This window comes from Salvia splendens, chromosome 18 (assembly GCF_004379255.2).
Source record: "Salvia splendens isolate huo1 chromosome 18, SspV2, whole genome shotgun sequence".
Classification (NCBI taxonomy): domain Eukaryota; kingdom Viridiplantae; phylum Streptophyta; class Magnoliopsida; order Lamiales; family Lamiaceae; genus Salvia; species Salvia splendens.
Window position 1 is genome coordinate 4,311,762 of NC_056049.1, and position 19,408 is coordinate 4,331,169.

Sequence of the window (19,408 nt, forward strand, 5' to 3'; positions counted from 1 at the left end):
CTGATGTGGCTAACGTACGAAAGTGTGTCGGAATCAAGACAGCACGTGACACTCTCACGCTTCAAAAGTAGCAGACCTTCCGCCACTACCATTAATAGCTTATTACGCCACGTGTTGTTTACTCTTTTCTTAATTTAATTAGGGGCTATTATTAATTTATGAATGATCAACGAAGAAATTGACTAACACTTTATTTCTCACATCCACGAAAAAACAGTGACATGAAATAGACTATGGCATGTCGAGATCGCATGTATACGTACACGCACGTATGTGTGACATGTATAATTGAAAGAGTTGTTTTTCCAATCCTAAATTACTATGATTAATTTTGTTCAATTCTAAAATTGCTAACCAGTGATTTTCTTCTTTAATAGTGGGAGATTGGCATTTATTATAAGAATTTGCTTAGATTTCAATTAAAACTTTATTACTATAATTTGTGTTATATCATCAATGAGGATATCAGGGTACTAACCACTAACAGTGATTTTTTTCTTCACAAAATGGTAAATATATCTAATTTAATGTAGGCAAATAGCGTCTAAGTATAAAATACTAATCAATATTTGCGGCAAACTGACGGATTCCAAAAATAATTATAGCTTTGAATTGTCATAAAATACTAGATAGGTCGTGAGTTATCCTAAAATAGAATAATTCAAAATCCAAGTCACGGCTAGTTTTTCGATATAGCTTTGTTTACATATAAGAGTAATTCACAGTAATGAATTATGACTTCGTCATCTATGTATCAAAGTTCACAATCAAGTCACCGAAAAAAGACTCTGAATTTGCTCCAAAACTAAAATAGTAAGAACGACTAATTTTATCTTTAATATCTTAAAATAACTAGTATTTTAATTGTACTAAAGAATTCAAATAGAATTCAATAATCATTAAAATTATTCTGATTAATCTTCTTATCTCTACTTTTTTTTTAACCAGACACAACACGTGACAATATGTCTTCTTTCCTCGATTCCAAATTCCTTTACGATTCTGACAGCCTTGATTTTACCAGTAATAAGTAATAAAGCTATCGGCACCCCATTGATTTTCCACATCCAATCAATTGCATACTAAAAAAATCAGTGTAGAAATTTCAAATTAAGGATTCCATCACCAAAAACCATTTTTTTTAAAAAAATAAAAAATAAAAGGCCCAAAATCCTTTATATATGCAACGAGACACTGACAGAGCAGAGCTAACAACAATCATCACAAAGCAACAAAAAACCTCCAAAACCCCATCCCTCAATGGTGACCGATTCCGCCACGAAACCCTCCGGCGACGAGGCCGAGCGGTGCCCCGTGGAGGAGGTGGCGCTGGTGGTGCCGGAGACCGACGACCCGACCCTCCCCGTCATGACATTCCGCGCCTGGGTCCTCGGCATCTCCTCCTGCGTCCTCCTCATGTTCCTCAACACCTTCTTCATCTACCGCACTCAGCCCCTCTCCATCTCCGCCATCCTCATGCAGATCGCCGTCCTCCCCGTCGGCAAGTTCATGGCCGCCGCGCTCCCGGAAAAGGAGTACTCCCTCTTCGGCCGGTGGCGATTCAGCCTCAACCCGGGGCCCTTCAACATCAAGGAGCACGTCATCATCACTGTCATGGCCAATTGCGGCGTCTCCACCGGCGGCGGTGACGCCTACTCCATCGGCGCGATTACTGTCATGAAGGGCTATTACAAGCAGACGCTCAATTTCGTCTGCGCTCTCTTGATTGTGTTGACTACTCAGGTGAAAAAGTTGTTCAATTTCTGATTTGGGGCTAAAATTGAAGTCTTTAACCTAGAATTGCATTTCATTAACTGATTGCAGCTGGTGGGATATGGATGGGCTGGGATGTTGAGGAAGTACTTGGTTGATCCAGTTGAGATGTGGTGGCCTTCCAATGTTGCTCAAGTTTCCTTGTTTAGGTAAAACAAAATAAAAAAATGTTTCTTTATGTTCATTTCTTCATTTTACATCGTCCCATTTCTTGTTTTAGCATCTGGTTTTCATAAAAATACCACCTTTAAAGATTTTGTGAACCAAGGGTGTAGTCGAGTGGCAACCTTAAATCCTTGTCTCACCCTTCAAGGTGCCTACAAATCAGCACGTGGAATAGTCACTGGGTTCTCGCCGGTGGATACCTTAGTCTAACAACCATTTCTTGTGTTCTTCATTCTTCATCATTTCATTTCTTGTTTTAGCATCTGGTATTCTGGTTTTCATAAATTAGCACATTTAAAGGTAGAGATTTTGTTCGAGTTCCTTGAATTTGGATAGCATAAAAAGAAACTTTTCCTCTCTACTTGTTGGTTGTGGTTTGAAATTCCCATGGTGTAAGATGCTGAAAAAGAACAAGTAGAATAAAGATTGCTTTTCCACTAGTCCACTTTGGAAGACTGTGATCCATAAAAAGAGCTGAATAATTGGAGAATTTTTGTCCTTTTTCTCCATGTTGTGTGTCTTGTCTCCTAAGCGTGACTCTCGTGTACCTTTTGTGACAGGGCCCTTCACGAGAGAGAGTCTAAGTCGATGGGGATGACAAGGATGCGGTTTTTCCTCATCTGCATGGCGGGAAGCTTCATCTACTACTTGTTCCCCGGATACCTGTTTCAGATCCTGACCTTCTTCTCTTGGGTGTGTTGGGTGTGGCCTCGCAGCATCACTGCTCAGCAGATTGGCTCGGGTTACCATGGGCTTGGTGTGGGTGCATTCACCCTCGACTGGGCTGGGATTTCAGCCTACCATGGCAGCCCTTTGGTGACACCGTTTTCCTCTATCCTTAATGTCATGGTCGGGTTCATCATGTTCATATACATCATTGTCCCCGTGTGTTACTGGAAGTTCAACACCTTTGATGCGCGGAAATTCCCTATATTTTCAAACCAGCTGTTTACCTCCAGCGGGCATAAATATGATACTACTAAGATCTTGACACCACAATTTGATCTTAATATATCTGCCTATGAAAAGTATAGCAAGCTCTACCTTAGCCCTCTCTTTGCCCTCTCAATTGGCTCGGGATTTGCGAGATTCACAGCAACGCTCACCCATGTAGCGCTGTTTCATGGCAGGTTTGGCAGAAGAAGCTCATTGATGCATGAATTAACGTCGTTTTGTGATGATTTTATAACTCTGAGATGTTTGGGCAGTGATATCTGGAAGCAGAGTCGAGCTGCAGTGCAGAACGCTAAAGCGGACGTCCACACAAAGCTGATGAGGAGTTACAAGCAGGTGCCTCAATGGTGGTTCCTGGTTCTACTAGTGGGCAGCATTGTGTTGTCCCTATTAATGTCGTTTGTCTGGAAAGACGACGTGCAGCTACCCTGGTGGGGGTTGCTCTTCGCCTTCGCATTGGCTTGGATCGTCACGCTCCCAATTGGAGTCATTCAAGCCACTACTAATCAGGTAAAGAAAGGTTTAATCAAAACATTGTGAAATGCATCAACTAACTGTGTTTGATCAAATGAATGCAGCAACCAGGATATGACATAATCGCGCAGTTCATCATCGGCTACATCCTCCCGGGGAAACCCATTGCGAATCTGCTCTTCAAGATATACGGACGAATCAGCACGATCCATGCTCTCTCGTTTCTTGCGGATCTCAAGCTCGGCCACTACATGAAGATCCCACCACGGAGCATGTTCTTGGCTCAGCTCGTTGGAACACTAGTTTCCGGGACAGTGAACCTGGGAGTTGCGTGGTGGATGCTGGAAAACATCGAAAACATCTGCGACATCGAGTCATTGCACCCTGAGAGTCCCTGGACATGCCCCAAGTTCCGTGTCACCTTTGACGCGTCCGTGATATGGGGCCTGATCGGGCCGGAGAGGTTGTTCGGAGCAGGAGGGTTGTACCGGAACTTGGTGTGGTTGTTCCTGGTCGGAGCCGTGTTGCCGGTTCCTGTATGGCTGTTGAGCAAAATGTTCCCAAACAACAAGTGGATACCCCTCATCAACATTCCGGTCATTTCCTACGGTTTTGCCGGAATGCCTCCGGCCACGCCCACCAACATCGCCAGCTGGATCGCTACGGGCACCATATTCAACTACTTCGTGTTTAAATATAGAAGGACGTGGTGGCAACGATACAACTACGTTCTGTCGGCTGCACTGGATGCTGGGACGGCTTTCATGGGAGTCCTCCTGTTTTTCGCTCTGCAGAACGAGGGCAAGAATGTCAAGTGGTGGGGGTCGGAGCCCGATCACTGCCCACTCGCAACCTGCCCGACCGCACCCGGGATTATCATTCCGGGTTGCCCTGTTTTCCGCTGAAGTATATAGCAAGCTTGGTACAATTTTGAGTATCCAACAGATATAGTACTTAATTGTGTTGGGGTGTTGTAAATCACAAGAATGGTAGGGCAAATAAGGAAAACTGTTGCAAATCAAAGAATGTGAGTAAGCACCACTCACTTGTCAATGTGGATGATAATATCCTATTTCTTCCATTAATTTACAAATTGATGCTGGCTTTTTTAGGAAGCTGAATTGGGAAATATGATATTCAGTTATTTGAATTTGAGTTTTTCATTTCTCACTATAGGTATCCTTTTCAAATTTTCTTGTGAATTAGAATCATGACAGAGACTTTTCATCTCCCTCAAAGTGAGAATAAAAGTGAAGTTTGTAATCTGTGAAAAATCAAGAAACAACATTGAAATATTGGATCACATTTTTACTTTTTAGCAAACTCCACAGAAATATCAAGTAAAGAAAAGAAGAGAAGAAAATAAATGGACAGGAAGTGAGAAACAATAGCACAAGTAATTGCATGAAAACAGATTTTTTAAATATTCATTGTATGGCTATTTCTGAATCCAACATAAGCAATTTACCTGACATGTATCTCTGATTGTTATCAAATACATTGAGAAATCAAGGCTAAATTCATAGCACCATCTTTACCTCTGTATGGACTTGTAAAGCACCACCGTCACGTATTTGGAGAGGAAGCGGTTGGTAGAACCGAGTGCCACAACGGATGGGCGGTTCCTATCTCTGTGCATGTAAAGATGGTTTAGCACTACATGTTGCGGTCTTGAGTATGGAGGCGGGATCTCCATCTGGGGTGAAGGTGCATTCAGTAATGTCAAATTTAGATGTGGTGGAACCATTGGTGGCTCCTTCCCAAAATCCTCTTGACCGAGTAGAGTATTGTTGTAGCTGGAGTCAGGTGATTGAGGCGGTTCGAAACCAGAAATGCTATCGATATCTTCTGGAACATAATCCTGCAGCACATGTTAGTCTTGTCAATAAGCATTGCAGCATTCTAATCAATCGATGTCATATTTACAGATATCCGGGGTGAGGGTCTTGGGGCGGTCTTTCATTCTTCGATGTGTCTCAAGTTTTTATAGGCAGACAACAGTTTCTATGCATATATACAGCAACAACAAACCATAACTGACAGTCCAAATTAATAGTCATAATCAACAAGTTGTTCTATATCAAAACCCTCTCACAGTTGAAAAGCAGTTAGGAATTACATCATACATTCTTACTTTAAGAAACTAGATGTTAACCTGCATACCAATAGTCAATAGGAACGATCAAATGCATATCTGGTATATGGAATTTAGTTTCTCCAAAGAAGCATATGCCCAATTGCCCATCAAATATCAAATTTGAATCTTTTCGATATAACGTATTCCATAATCCAACCACCATCACATAAGTAGCTTGTGGGAAAAATCAATTACATCGGCAGTTAGAAAGTAAGGAAACTTGTCAATATGATCGACTGTAGAAGTAATAGAGTATATAATTTACTTTTACGCATGACAACGATGCGGTTTTACACATTCATCAATTACCAGGACAAAGATCAAATAGATGTCAATATCATTGTGCCCATGAACTTATAATTTATAACCATCGTGCATGACCCCAGAACTACTGTACTCAAGAACCACAAATAGTAGTACAAAACAATGCTCTGATTCCACATTCATCTAATCACATTGAAGAGAGTGACTACAGGAACTCAACATCTAGAAGATAGTCCTGAACTGAAAACGAAAGGGGCATGGAAATAAATATACCACTGGTATCACATGCTTTCAATGGTTGGGCTCCCTAGCTACTGAAAAGCCAAATGGAAAACCAAGTGGCAAGGACATCGACATTTGAAAACTATCAGCACCATAATTTCATCAAAAGTTGATGCTATGAAAAGAGACAATGATGGTTCAAGAAAATACATAAAATGTGGCTCATTTACAATTAAATTCAAACCTGTTAGTTTTAGTAATTTATTCATTAAATAATTGTTTTGCAAGTCAACACAAATCAATAATCTGTAGAAATTGAACTTAACAGTATGCATTATTTGGATATCACATGAATTTAAGATGAGTACTTAGACATAAAATCATGCTATGACTTGCAACATTCAAAACTCATGGATGAAAACAAAAAAAGTTGTTGGTGTCTTGGTACTTGCGACCAACCCTTCAGGAATCCAACATTCAACAGGAAACCAGAAACAAGAAATGCCAACAAATAACAGATGAGAAACAATTAGGTGTGCATTAATTACGTAGAATTTATTTTTAGTGGGTTCCTGTGTGAGGCTGATGCTCCATAACTAAAGATTCAGAGAAAGCATAGTTCTTGACACTCTCTTGACTTTTCCACGGGATATTATAGGTACATTAAATATAGCTGGTCTCCATGGACCAATTGCAATCATCAGTATCCTGCTTTAGTGAATATTGGCTTATTACACAAGTGGGCGAAAAGCTTTGATTGGTATATTTCATATAGTTCAGTGCTGAAAATCTTTGATAGGTAGTCTTAATACATCAGTATTACTTTTTCTTGAGCATACCTCATTTGTGCGTAGCAAAAACTTTCATTTGTAATTTTGTATCACTAAAAAACCTCATAGATAGAGTAAGAAATTGGTGTTCCTCCCAATTTCTAAGCACCCTTCTTAAATAAGACTACTTGGCAGGACAAATAGTGAAACCAATTATTATTAGTAGGGGGTGGTCAATATACTCAAAATGGAATATAAATGCTTGGCATTATTGACCATCCATTATTTCAAACGTTTTGGCCTTAATCCAAGTGGGACCTAACATTTCTATGGTATCCATAGACAAACCTCTCATAAGGATGTCAGTGTGAATTATGGAGTATATATTTCCTGAGATAAGAAACACGACCAACATGCAATACAAATACTTGCAGTAACCTTGTCAGAATATATGAGGAGAAAAACAAGGTATCAAGCTTCAGAAACCAAAAAAATAGCAAAGAAAGAGAAAACCATCCAAGAGTCTTAAGCATTTTAGCCTGCTCAAAGTAGAAAGTAACAACAAATCAGGTAGACTAACATCGAATCTGAGATACCATATCTACATACTCTAGCCTGAGTTTATGTACTTCATTGTTATTCTAAAAAAAAATACAGACGTGAAAGCAACATGTCAGATTTTAAAGGATTAAAAAATGTTACCTACAAATCTAAAACGTTATAAGCATTTCCTGAATGTTACCTGCAAATCTAAAACGTTATAAGCATTTCCTGAATCATCCTGCTCCCAGGGAAGATCGGGGGAATGCCTCCATTGTCCATCTACGAGGAACCTGTACTGGTAAACTCCTGAAGGAAGTACCTTCATGATGGTGAAGTCTTTCCCTGATCTCTGCAAGGGCTTCCTGTGGAAGATGATCTAAAATGTGCTCATGATCTATAATAACTAAACACGTGATGGATTCAGGAACTAAACAGTTAAGGAATAACCTTGACTTCCAGCCATCCCATGAACCCTCCACGGAGACTTCCTTGCCTCCATAGCCCCATGTGATCATAGTAGGAATGCCTTGCTCATTATACACATCCTCATAACCTGAGCTAGTCTGCATCCATGAAGGGCTAGGGATGTTCAACTCGTCCGGTCTTTGTAGAGGAACCACTGGCATCTGAATTGAAAACAAGGAAATTTTTCTCAATCCATAGCATAGGCTAACCCAAGGTGACCAGATACCGTAAGGTATTGCCCCATCATAGCTGCGTTATTACAAACTAATGACATCCCCCCACACAATGAATATGAAAATTTAAAGCAGAGTTTTCCTCATGTAAAAAAAAGACCCCAATATGAGAAACTTAAACTGGCAAAAGCTGCAATATCTATCTTTGTAAATTTCCAACCAGAAAATTTTACAAGATTAAGAAGAGGATAAGCAGTAATGCATTCAGAAAATAAGATATTTGTAGCAACAACTCTTTCATACCATGAAATTCAATGTGACAAACTGTACCCCTACTGAATTAACAAAAAATAAGGCAAATGACAAACATTATTTCAGCACACCAATTCATAGAAGCAAAATTCTTTATCACCATGTACAAACCAAGCATCAATGTCTTTGGATCTACTGTAGCTAGCTCAGAACGCAACAATCACCCACGCATATATCATACAATACAGCTTAGAACAATCCCAATAGCACCTGAATATAAAAATCCAATCTTTCCAGGATCTAATGAAATAAAGAAGAAATCCCCAAAGCCTAAAATGAAAAGAAGTGAAGAGACCTGAGGTCTGAACATAAGAGGCGACTGAGAAGTCCTAGGACTAGAAGGGGGGGAGTGGCCCCCCATGTATTCGGGGGGTTGCTGATCGGCCATGGCAACCTGAGCGGCGGCGGAGTCCTCGGCGACCGATTGGGTGTCGCTGCCGCCGTCCTCCCTCCCATTGGCATTCCCCATAATCAAAAGCCCTCGAAGTGGAGCTGCGGAATTGTGTTCAATGGAGAGTTGGGAGCATGGAAGAAGGGCGGTGGATTGGTGAATTGAGCAATTGGGGAGAGTGGAAGTGTAGAGTGGGTATAGAATTGAGGGAATTGATGTGTTGATTTGAGTTTGGAAGTATGGTGGTAATGGGGAATGGGCATGAGGGGTTTAATATGGGGAATAATGTGGTGTGTTTGCGTGTACTTAGTTGAGATGGTGTTGGTGGTGGGGATAACCAGCCAGGGCCTCTATATCTAGTCTAACCCCTGTGATTCAATCCCAAATCATCGGGCTATTATTGGATTTCAACTCATTAATTTTGTGTGTGTTCGTCTATTGTCTTCATGTCATGTCAAAAATTGTCCTACCATTTTATTACTATGGTACGATACGATACGATTTAGCATGACACAGCACGATGACGACCTGAACACTAAATTACATAATTGAAACCTGATCATACATGATTGAAACCTAATAATATTTTAACATGACTAATTTAAATCTAAATAATAAAACTAAAGTGTAATATTTTTTAAAATACTAAAAATAATTAAAATAATAATTTTATTTCTTAGGAGTAAACCCAAACTTACGAACCCAACCTAAGGGTTTTATTGGGTCGACACGATGAGGACCCAAACGCATTAACTTCGCACATGTTTGTGTTAGGTTTTTGTTTCGGTTCAAAATTTTCAGTCTTATCTTGGAGTTCTCTAACCTAAAATGACATAAATATGTGTTTTCATACTTTATCTTATCTATCTTCCCTATCAATTACTATGACAGTCTCATTAAATTAGTGTCCTTATTTTCATTTTGGTTCATCCCACAAAATTAAACTCTTTTTATACTCCCTCCGTCTCATAAAAATATGTGCACTTTTAATTTTCGTCCGTCCCACAAAAATATGTACATTCTATTTTTGGAAAGTTATATCAATTTAATAATAGAGATCTCACTATCCATTAACACTACTTTATCATACATTTCACCTCCTCTCTTTTATTTTACCAATTTTGTCTTAATTCTTGTGTTATACCCATTGTCCATATTTTTATGGGATGGAGGGAGTATTTGGTAAGCTTCTATTTCTATCTATCTCCTACTTTTTAAAATTTTGCATTAAAATTCACATCATCCTCAAAGTCCCTATTTTTAATGAGACAGAGGTAATAGGAGAGATGAGATCATTTTATGTAGGTCATTTCTTACGGAAAGATCATGTTAATCTAGCTTCTTTTTATTGTTACAAATTAATCAAATGTATCCGAAGAGACTTGTTCGAAGAGATGGGAAACACCAAGCTTGCGTTTATTATGGGTCTATCTCATCCACCGGCGGATCTAGGGGGCAGGAGAGGGCCGTCGCCACCTCCATATAACTAGCTTCCTCTTATCTGGACGTAAAATTAACATGTTCGTCACCTTCGTTTGCGAATCCTGGATCCGCCACATGGCCGTCTAAAACAATATCAATTATCGACATTGGGCTAAGTCTCGAGGCTCACAAAACCTGGTGGCTTCCGACTTCATTTTATTTCATGGGCCGAGTTTAAAACAAAAACTTATATGTATATTCAACGATATCACACGTCCAAATCACCCATTTCCAAATAAATCTGCCATAATTTCAATTTCTATATTCAAATGTAAAACTTGGCTAGTGAGGTCACGAAATAGGAGATCAAAAGTTTCAAATTGCAAATTGACTATCTTATTATAATTTCCTTTTTTTATTACTACAATTTATTGAGAATAGGACTTTATTCACAAGCCTATAGCAATAATAAGATGAAAGGATAGGTTGAGAATTTGTTTAAAATAGAGTAGATGGTGAGCTGTAATCAATTATGAGCCTAGGAAAAAAAGAACATACGGAGGTCATAATAAATATTGAGGAATAGAAACTTGATGTTGAAAAGGTTGTTATATGTCATTTTCATGATATAAAAACTACTTAAAAAATTGTATGAAATGAATAAATAATCATAGAAAATGGTAAATTGAAAGAGGAGGAAGTGTGGTAGTGGCCAACACCATAGCCAATTACGAAAAGGGCAAAAGTTGGGTCCTCGATTTCATGATGAGATGGGAATTGGTAATTACGCTAGTGTAAAATGTTGATGAATCAATAATGATCATTATTCCACTTTTTAACCTTTCTTTTGCTTCTTTTTTTGGGTCGAGTGATTGAGGTCGGGAGATTGTTAGTAAGGAAAATAGGTAAGTAAGGAAAATAGGTAAGCAAGGAAAAAAAAATAATTAGGGAATGAGTATTATGGCAAATCTTGCCAATTTTATGTAACCCTTGGCCTATTTAAAGGAGACATACCTATTGTAATTCTCTGAACAAGTTGAATGAATAATACTCATATCTTTCAACATGGTATCAGAGCAAAGGCTCATAACAAAATCATCATAGCCTAATACCTTTCCCGACCAAGAAGGCGGTTATTTTCAACCTGCAACATGTCAGACGATGAAGAGAAACCAAATATGGAGGAGACACGATTAAAGATGAGTAAGAATGTTACTCTAGCCGTTAAACTCAACGGGATGAATTATCCCCTATGGAAACGGCTGATGAGAGTAGCCATCGTGGGAAGACGAGCAAACAGGTATATCACCGGTACACCGCAGCCGCCGGAACCTGGAATGAAGGGGTACACAGAATGGGAGGAAGCCGATATGACAGTGTTCTCATGGATAATTGACAACGTCGAAACAGAAATTGTTGTCGACTTTGCACATCACCAAACCGCGCAAGCTCTGTGGGAGAGCCTACAAACTACATTCGAAAGTACTGCAGATCCATATCTGTTGTACGATCTAGATGAAAAGGCAGGCCGAATCGTGCAAGGGGAACATGGGCTAGAAACATATTTGCGACATCTTCACGGAATCTGGGTCGAAATTGACCGATGCCAACATCAACCTGTGGATTGCTGCGACAAGGGGATTAGCCAACTTCGAACGTATGTAGCAACAAGACGGCTGTTCAAATTCCTAACAGGCTTGAATGCAAGATATGACGGGATCCGAAAGGGGATATTCTCAAGGAAACCCCGTTGCCCTCAGCCGAGACCGCATACGGTCTGGTAAAACGAGAAGTTACGCGGTTGAAAATCATGCCGGCAGCAGACATCGATCTCCAGACCGGCGCAATCAACGATGGATCATCATCGGGCCAAGTCGGACACGGGTTCGCCGTCAGAAACCAGCCACCACCGCGACCAAAACAGCCACCACCACGAACTGCCGCGCAACAGCCCAATCGCCAAGGCGGTTTCAAACCCGACAAATCAAAATTTTGGTGCTCTCATTGCGGAAAACAAAGACATACTCGAGATACATGTTTCCTCCTCGTTGGATTTCCGGAATGGTGGGATGAAAATCAAAAGGCTAAAGCTCGATTAGCCATCGGAGTCGAAGATGGAGGCGGATTATTTCTGCAAGGAGCAGGGAATAGGGAGATGACTAACACCCGTGGGAGAGCAGGAGATACTGGTCCTCAACCGGGTGGAGGCGGCAGGCCCGGCGAGGCAGCCTTCGCGGAGAAGAAAGAAGGCGGGTCATATGGAGGTAACGGATTGGGGTTGAGAAACCCCGATCCCCAATTTGATTTTCAGAATAAACCCCAAAGCATGAGTAATTTAATTTCTGGTCCTTATAGTTCAGAATATATGCAATATGACCCGCAAAAATTACAGTTAGGACCCCAGAAAAACTATATTCCACGTTTGACCCCAAAATTGTCTGAAAGTTCCGTCTTAAGCCCAAATCGTTTTGCACCCTTGGAAAATATACCTATTGCATGCATTGCCCAAAGTAAAATTGACCCTAAGGAGAGTGAGTGGATTTTTTATTGTGGGGCAACTGATACTATGACCTACGATCTGAAAGATATTTGTGAATTTAATGGGGCAACTAAAAGCCAAATTCAAACTGCCGATGGAGAGTTGACCGCTGTGGGTGGGAGTGGAACCATTGAAATATCCCCAACCCTGAAGCTTACAAATTGCCTCTATGTGCCCAAATTATCTCATAAACTTATGTCTATCAGCCACGTGACGAAAGAATTAAACTGTACGTTACTAATGCATCCAAATTTCTGTGTATTACAGGATATCAGGACGAGGAGGATAATTGGGCGTGGCACTGAGCGTCAAGGTCTTTATTATGTGGATGAGATTACTCAACAAGGTGGCACCGCGATGCTTGCTCACGGATCTGCAAATCGGGAAGCTTGGTTGTGGCACCGCAGATTGGGGCATCCATTCTCGGGGTATTTAAAATTGCTTTTTCCAAAGTTTTCCCATTTTAAGGATATTACTTGCGAATCTTGTGTTTTGGCAAAAAACCACAGACAATCCTTTAGATCAAGTGATACTCGTGTTAAGACTATTTTTTCTCTAGTGCATGCCGATGTTTGGGGTCCAGCTCCTATTGTTGGTGATCATGGTTTTAAATATTTTCTCATTTTTGTGGATGACTGCACTAGATTGACTTGGGTATATTTTTTGAAGCATAAATCTGACGTTTTTGAAAAATTTACCCGTTTATTTACAATGATCCAGACACAATTCCAAACCACGATCAAAATTCTTAGATCCGATAATGGTAGGGAATTTGTTAACAAAGACATGACTGATTTTTTTAAAGAAAGGGGGTTAGTTCATCAAACTACTTAGTTCATCAAACTACTTGTCCTTACACTCCTGAACAAAATGGTGTAGCTGAACGAAAGAATAGGATAATCCTAGAGGTCACGAGAGCCCTGTTTTTTTACTCAAATGTTCCTAAATTTTTATGGCCCGAAGCTGTTGCCACTGCTGTCTACCTGATTAATCGTTTGCCTACAAAAATTTTGGGTATGAAAACTCCTTTGCAGACTCTCGCATCCCTAACTGATATTCCCATACCTCTCATACTTCCGCTCAAAATCTTTGGTTGTTCCGTTTATGTGCATGTACCGAAACACGAAAGAGGAAAATTTTCTGCATGTGCAATAAAATGTATTTTTTTTGGGTATGGGGTAAATCAGAAGGGCTATCGATGCTATCACCCGGGGTCTAGGAAGGTTATAACAACCATGAATTGTAATTTTCTAGAAAGTGAATACTTCTATCACACCCAACCTCGGGGTCAGGGGAGGAGTGCTGTTCAGGGGGAGTGTGATAAAATTGGACCCCTCAGTTTTCCGATGCCACATCCAAGTATCTCAAACGTGGAACCAACAAAACAAGCTAGTGTCACTGCCGAGTCAGTCACATCTACTGTAGAGCCTCCTCAACCGCCTACGCCTGAATCGAGTCCTCCTCCAGTGATATCCGAGGTAATTCCTGAAACTAGCTCAGATAACACAGTTATTACTCCTGACACTTTTGGTGTAGACGAGAATGAGAATGCAGCAATTGATGGTGATACCGGCCGCTATATACTCCCCAACAGAACTACTCGTGGGGTCCCGGCTAAGAGATACAGTCTTGAGAGGATTAGTAGAAGCCGATATTCTATGGCGAATCTGGCTAAAGCAAATCTAACAGAGATGGCTAGGTCGTTTGAAGCAGCACTTTACGAAGAAGAAGAAATCCCATATACGGACGATGAGGCTATGAAAATTGCTCAATGGCGAGAAGCAATGCTAGTAGAAATGCGGGCTCTGATGAAGAACAATACATGGGAAGTATGTCTTAAACCTGATGGAGTTCGAACTGTGGGATGCAGATGGGTCTTCACTATCAAACGGAGGCCAGATGGGTCGATTGAAAGGTATAAGGCGAGACTTGTGGCCAAAGGATACACTCAGACTTATGGAGTTGATTATGCTGAAACATTCTCACCGGTAGCAAAAATGAGTACTATTCGAGTGCTCTTCTCAATAGCGGCAGTCAGGGAATGGCCACTACATCAGTTCGACGTGACAAACGCATTCTTACATGGGGAACTGAAGAAGCCCATTTACATGGAGCCACCACCTGGATTTGTTGGAGATTTCGAAGGAGGAAAGATTTGCAAACTAAAACGAACACTATATGGGCTAAAGCAGTCACCTAGAGCTTGGTTTGGGAGATTCTCTGAGGCAATGAAGAAGTATGGGTATGAACAAAGCAACTCTGATCATACATTATTCTTGAAGAAAAGAGAAGGAAAGATTACATGCCTCATCATCTATGTAGATGACATGATTCTCACGGGAGATGATGAAGAGAAAATAAGCAAGCTAAGGAAGAATTTGTTTGCAGAGTTTGAAATGAAGGACTTGGGATTACTAAAGTACTTTCTGGGTATAGAAGTGCTAAGGTCAAAGAAAGGGATCTTCATCAGTCAGAGGAAATATGTACTTGAATTGTTAACCGAGACAGGACTACTGGACTGTAAGCCAGCAGATACTCCTATGGTTCAGAATCATGGTCTGTGGATAGTTGAAGGAGCTGAAGCCACTCACCGCACGAGATATCAACGTTTAGTTGGGAAATTGATATACCTATCCCACACTAGACCCGACATAGCTTATGCAGTTGGAGTAGTTAGTCAGTTTATGCATGCACCTCAAGTAGCTCACTGGGAAGCAACACTGAGGATTGTTCGATATCTGAAAGGGACAGCGAACCATGGGATTCTATTCGAGAATCATGGACATTTAGAGATTCATGGATTCACGGATGCTGATTGGGCAGGGAACCCAAATGACAGAAAATCAACTGCTGGATATTTTACCTTTGTGGGAGGAAATCTTGTCACGTGGAGAAGCAAAAAACAGAAAGTGGTAGCCTTGTCAAGTGCAGAAGCTGAATTTCGAGGGATTAAGAGTGGGTTGACTGAGATTCTGTGGCTGAGGAAATTGATGACTGAGTTGAACTTAAACTCACAGAAGTCATGTAAGTTGTTCTGTGATAATAAGGCGGCAATCAGTATATCTGAAAATCCAGTTCAGCATGATCGGACAAAACATGTCGAGGTGGATCGACATTTCATAAAGGACAATATAGAGGCCAAGACGGTATGACTTCCTTTTGTGAGATCTGAAGATCAGTTGGCGGATATACTCACGAAAGCTGTCGATGCAAGAAGCTTCCATGAGGTATTGGGCAAGTTAAGTATCGGTAATCCCATTACTTAACTTGAGGGGGAGTGTTAGAAAGGAAAATATGTAAGTAAGGAAAATAGGTAAGCAAGGAAAAAAATTAATTAGGGAATGAGTATTATGGCAAATCTTGCCAATTTTATGTAACCCTTGGCCTATTTAAAGGAGGCATACCTATTGTAATTCTCTGAACAAGTTGAATGAATAATACTCATATCTTTCAACAGAGATAAGTCACAATATGGATAATTACTTCTTTTTTTTATATACCAAAAGTTGTTTATAATTTGAAGCAATTTTTTGCCAATGGACAAAAAATCCAAACTACATGTAATTAACTTCCCCATCCCAACCCTTTAAATGAATTATCAGAGTTTTAATGATACGTGGAAATGCCTTAATATTGGGAGTTGCTACATTTTGATTGCATAATTTGGTGCATGTTATGGGCTCCGATTGGCAAAAGCTTGAGGCTTTTGGGGGCAAGAAGTGGAGAGTGATAGCTTGAATAGGTTATCTATAATTATGGGACTTTTGATGTTTATATTAATGGTAGACGATAGTTCAAGATTTAGAAATATTAGCCCAAAACTTAGAAATATAGCCCTAAAAGTTGGATTTCGAGGAGACGAAAGCCCATTCCTACAAAACACGACATTTTACGCACAATATTAAATATTCCGTACTTGATTTAACCATACAAAAATATTAAGTGAATTAGAATATTAATTCTAGGTCAATTTCATAAAAAATATAATTTCAATTCCATTATATCAAACACATCCTTATATTATTAACTTTAGGGTGTTATGGTGATAAAATTGTAAATTCCATATGATTTTGATTTAATCAATTGATTTAGGAGCTATAACAATCTGTCTTTGAATGTGTAATTTAAAAGATCACACATGGAATTGAAGTTACATTACTACCAATCAAGAAGCTAGTAGGTATATATATACACATTCTCAAAAAACATATACATCATCACTATGTATAATTAACAAACATCTCTCACTCTCCACACAAACCATCTCTCTCTTATGGTGATAGATATAGATATGGTGGTTGGGAGGCATAAAGTTGTAGTAGTTGTATTAGTATGTTTTTAGGTGCGGCTGAGATGTATGTCGTGGGTGGTGTAGGTGCGGATGCCTTGATCGACCGAGCTCAACGCTATGGGTTTGTTATGCTTCGCGGCGCAAGCTTTGGTGCACGGAGAACTCAACGGGATATATACCACTCTCACATGGCATACTTTTTCCAAGTTCGGGATCGCATGGAGGTGCGTAGGCAGATCTATCGCGAACCTTCCCGAAACATCTGTCCTTCCTTTCGCGGTCGACCCCTTCTTTGCCTTCCTGTTTGTACCACACACTACACTCACTTTTGCGCCTGCATATCGCATTTAAAGTGATTCGCTTTTTAGGAACATCCAACTTAAATTAAACTAACATGTTTTCAAATTGAAAATATCAAAACATCTTTGCTTTATTTCTATTCATTTTAATATTTAAAATAACACTTCAAAAAATTTTATGCTGAAAAAGAAACGTTTCGCTTCAATAGTGCTTCAATAGTGACAAAGGGAGTTATAATTAAAAATTTAAAAGCAAGGAGGATTGATTATGAAATTACAGCAAAGGGAGTTGGAGAAAACGCACTTTGTAGTGTATATGATCACCAAACCATGAAATTAGTTGCAGCTGCATAATTATATTATACTCCCTCAGTCCCAGAAAGATTGTCCCACTTTATTTTTTGCACTCGTTTTGCAAAAATAATAATAAATAGGTAAAGTTGAAAGAGAGTAAAATAAGAGAAAGAATAATGTAGGTAAGACTATTCTCTACATTATTCTCTCTTTTACTTTACTCTTTCTCTACTTTAACTATTTATTACTCCCTCCGTCCCACATAATTTGACCCATTTCACTTTTACCATTTTTGGTAGTGGACCTCACATTCCACTAACTCATTCCTACTCACATTTAATTATAAAACTAATATATAAAAGTGGGACCCACATTCCACTAACTTTTTCAACTAACTTTTCATTACATTTCTTAAAATCCGTTCCCGGTCAAAGTGTCCCAAATTATGTGGGACGGGGGAGTATTATTTTTGCAAAACGATTGTGAAAAAGGAAATGAGACAATCTTTCTGGGGCGGGGAGAGTATTATAATATATTATACTAGTATTATTTATATATCAACAAGCAAAACCTTTTTTCTTCAGTAGTGCTTAATTACAAATTATGTTTGCGCAATAAATAAACCTCTTTTCAAATTAATAAGTGCAATATTCAGATTTGAATGTATGTATTTCACATTACACTCGTTAAAAAAAAATAGTCATCTCGTATGTTTTTATATTTCTGAGTCATCCACCAAAATTACTTTGTATCTATTTCTAGTAAGTTTTTCTCTTAATGAGTAAAGTCGGTCAATTTCCACTAAAAACACTTTCTCTTTTATCTTATCAAATATGCATTAAAATCTGTATCATTAATAATCAAGACTATTTTTTATGAACGAGTATAGTATTAAAATTGAGCGAAGTTGATTACCTGAGACGGGATGGGGATTGATGGAAGGAATCAGGCTTGGCTCACCGGTGTTGCAGAGAATCGTGCCGGCGATAACGACAGTGGAGAGCTTCTCTTCTCCATAGCCAGCCCACTGCACCGAATCGTCCCTGCCCAACAAATCCGAACTCCCAAGTGTGGGAATGGCGAGGAAGAAGACGATGACGACCAAGAAAACCATATTCGGAATTAGTAATCGGAGAAAATAGGCAATGGAGTATTTACTATCGGAGTATAAACTTTGTTGCAAAGCAAGAAGAGGATGAAGCGATAATGAGGGGGAAGCAACCACACCACCACCTTTGGGTTTTATATGCATGCTTCACATCCCCTTTTCGTGGATTTCATATCACAATTCACCAAACTCATTTCCCCAACTTCTATTAATTAATCACTTACCAAAATATCATTGCATCTTTGTACCATAATTTTTTTTGTTTTAATGGATCATTTATACTTTTATTTTCAAGAAGTAATTCATGTTTCAATCATTGATTAACTTTCTAATAATGAGTCAAGAAATTGAAGTAATTTCAATCGCTTGAACACAAAATAGACGTAATTAAATCATTGATATTAATAGCTTTTAAATTTTGCTTATTCAAACGCAATCAAGGTGGAAGTTAATTTGGTTACTTCAAAAGAGGTGCACTAGTCAATCCAATATTGGTCTGAGGTAAAAAGGTGTTGTCAACTTAAATATATAAATTAGAATACTTTTTCCCCCTTTTGTAGTGGATTTGTGTTTGAGGAGTGAACAAGGTTTGGAAGTTAGAAAATGGAGGCCTAACTGTTTAGGGTAGGTAGCCTAATCTTACCTCATATGAATTACTTATAATAATATAGTCTCATTTTGAAGATTGGACTCATCCACGTCTCTGACCTTCGGTAAACTAGCAATACAAATTTAGTCAATTTGTCAAACCATCCCCAACTATATTTATTGATAAAATCCATACGAAATCTTGGCTAATTCTCTCATTCTAA

General features: G+C 39.3%; 3 protein-coding genes across 3 annotated transcripts; 1 reads left to right on the top strand and 2 right to left on the bottom strand.

Annotated features, from left to right (window-relative positions):
* The first annotated feature begins 1,197 nt into the window (after positions 1 to 1,197).
* Positions 1,198 to 4,516, top strand: LOC121776088 (oligopeptide transporter 3-like). Its single transcript, XM_042173217.1, has 5 exons — positions 1,198 to 1,743; positions 1,825 to 1,922; positions 2,499 to 3,068; positions 3,147 to 3,402; positions 3,471 to 4,516. The coding sequence occupies exons 1-5, from the start codon at positions 1,261 to 1,263 to the stop codon at positions 4,269 to 4,271; spliced, it is 2,208 nt and encodes a 735-aa protein (XP_042029151.1). The 5' UTR covers positions 1,198 to 1,260; the 3' UTR covers positions 4,272 to 4,516.
* Positions 4,517 to 4,766: 250 nt separating this feature from the next.
* Positions 4,767 to 8,968, bottom strand: LOC121776089 (SNF1-related protein kinase regulatory subunit beta-2-like). The gene is made up of 4 exons (XM_042173218.1): positions 8,548 to 8,968; positions 7,750 to 7,928; positions 7,502 to 7,664; positions 4,767 to 5,227 (listed from the first exon to the last, which is right to left on the bottom strand). The coding sequence occupies exons 1-4, from the start codon at positions 8,719 to 8,721 to the stop codon at positions 4,901 to 4,903; spliced, it is 843 nt and encodes a 280-aa protein (XP_042029152.1). The 5' UTR covers positions 8,722 to 8,968; the 3' UTR covers positions 4,767 to 4,900.
* Positions 8,969 to 16,691: 7,723 nt separating this feature from the next.
* On the bottom strand, positions 16,692 to 18,728 carry LOC121776283. The gene is made up of 2 exons (XM_042173451.1): positions 18,404 to 18,728; positions 16,692 to 17,229 (listed from the first exon to the last, which is right to left on the bottom strand). Exons 1-2 carry the CDS (start codon positions 18,600 to 18,602, stop codon positions 16,943 to 16,945), a joined length of 486 nt encoding a protein of 161 aa, XP_042029385.1. The 5' UTR covers positions 18,603 to 18,728; the 3' UTR covers positions 16,692 to 16,942.
* Positions 18,729 to 19,408: the final 680 nt, after the last annotated feature.

Excerpts from the sequence above, each read along its gene's own strand:
- LOC121776088 (XM_042173217.1), top strand. The coding sequence starts at position 1,261 with ATGGTGACCGATTCCGCCACGAAACCCTCCGGCGACGAGGCCGAGCGG. Across the intron at positions 1,923-2,498 it reads GCTCAAGTTTCCTTGTTTAG|GGCCCTTCACGAGAGAGAGT; the intron begins GTAAAACAAAAT and ends CTTTTGTGACAG. Across the intron at positions 3,403-3,470 it reads TTCAAGCCACTACTAATCAG|CAACCAGGATATGACATAAT; the intron begins GTAAAGAAAGGT and ends AAATGAATGCAG.
- LOC121776089 (XM_042173218.1), bottom strand. The coding sequence starts at position 8,721 with ATGGGGAATGCCAATGGGAGGGAGGACGGCGGCAGCGACACCCAATCG. Across the intron at positions 7,929-8,547 it reads CTCTTATGTTCAGACCTCAG|ATGCCAGTGGTTCCTCTACA; the intron begins GTCTCTTCACTT and ends TTTTCAATTCAG. Across the intron at positions 7,665-7,749 it reads TGGGATGGCTGGAAGTCAAG|GAAGCCCTTGCAGAGATCAG; the intron begins GTTATTCCTTAA and ends CATCTTCCACAG.
- LOC121776283 (XM_042173451.1), bottom strand. The coding sequence starts at position 18,602 with ATGGTTTTCTTGGTCGTCATCGTCTTCTTCCTCGCCATTCCCACACTT. Across the intron at positions 17,230-18,403 it reads CAATCCCCATCCCGTCTCAG|GCGCAAAAGTGAGTGTAGTG; the intron begins GTAATCAACTTC and ends TGCGATATGCAG.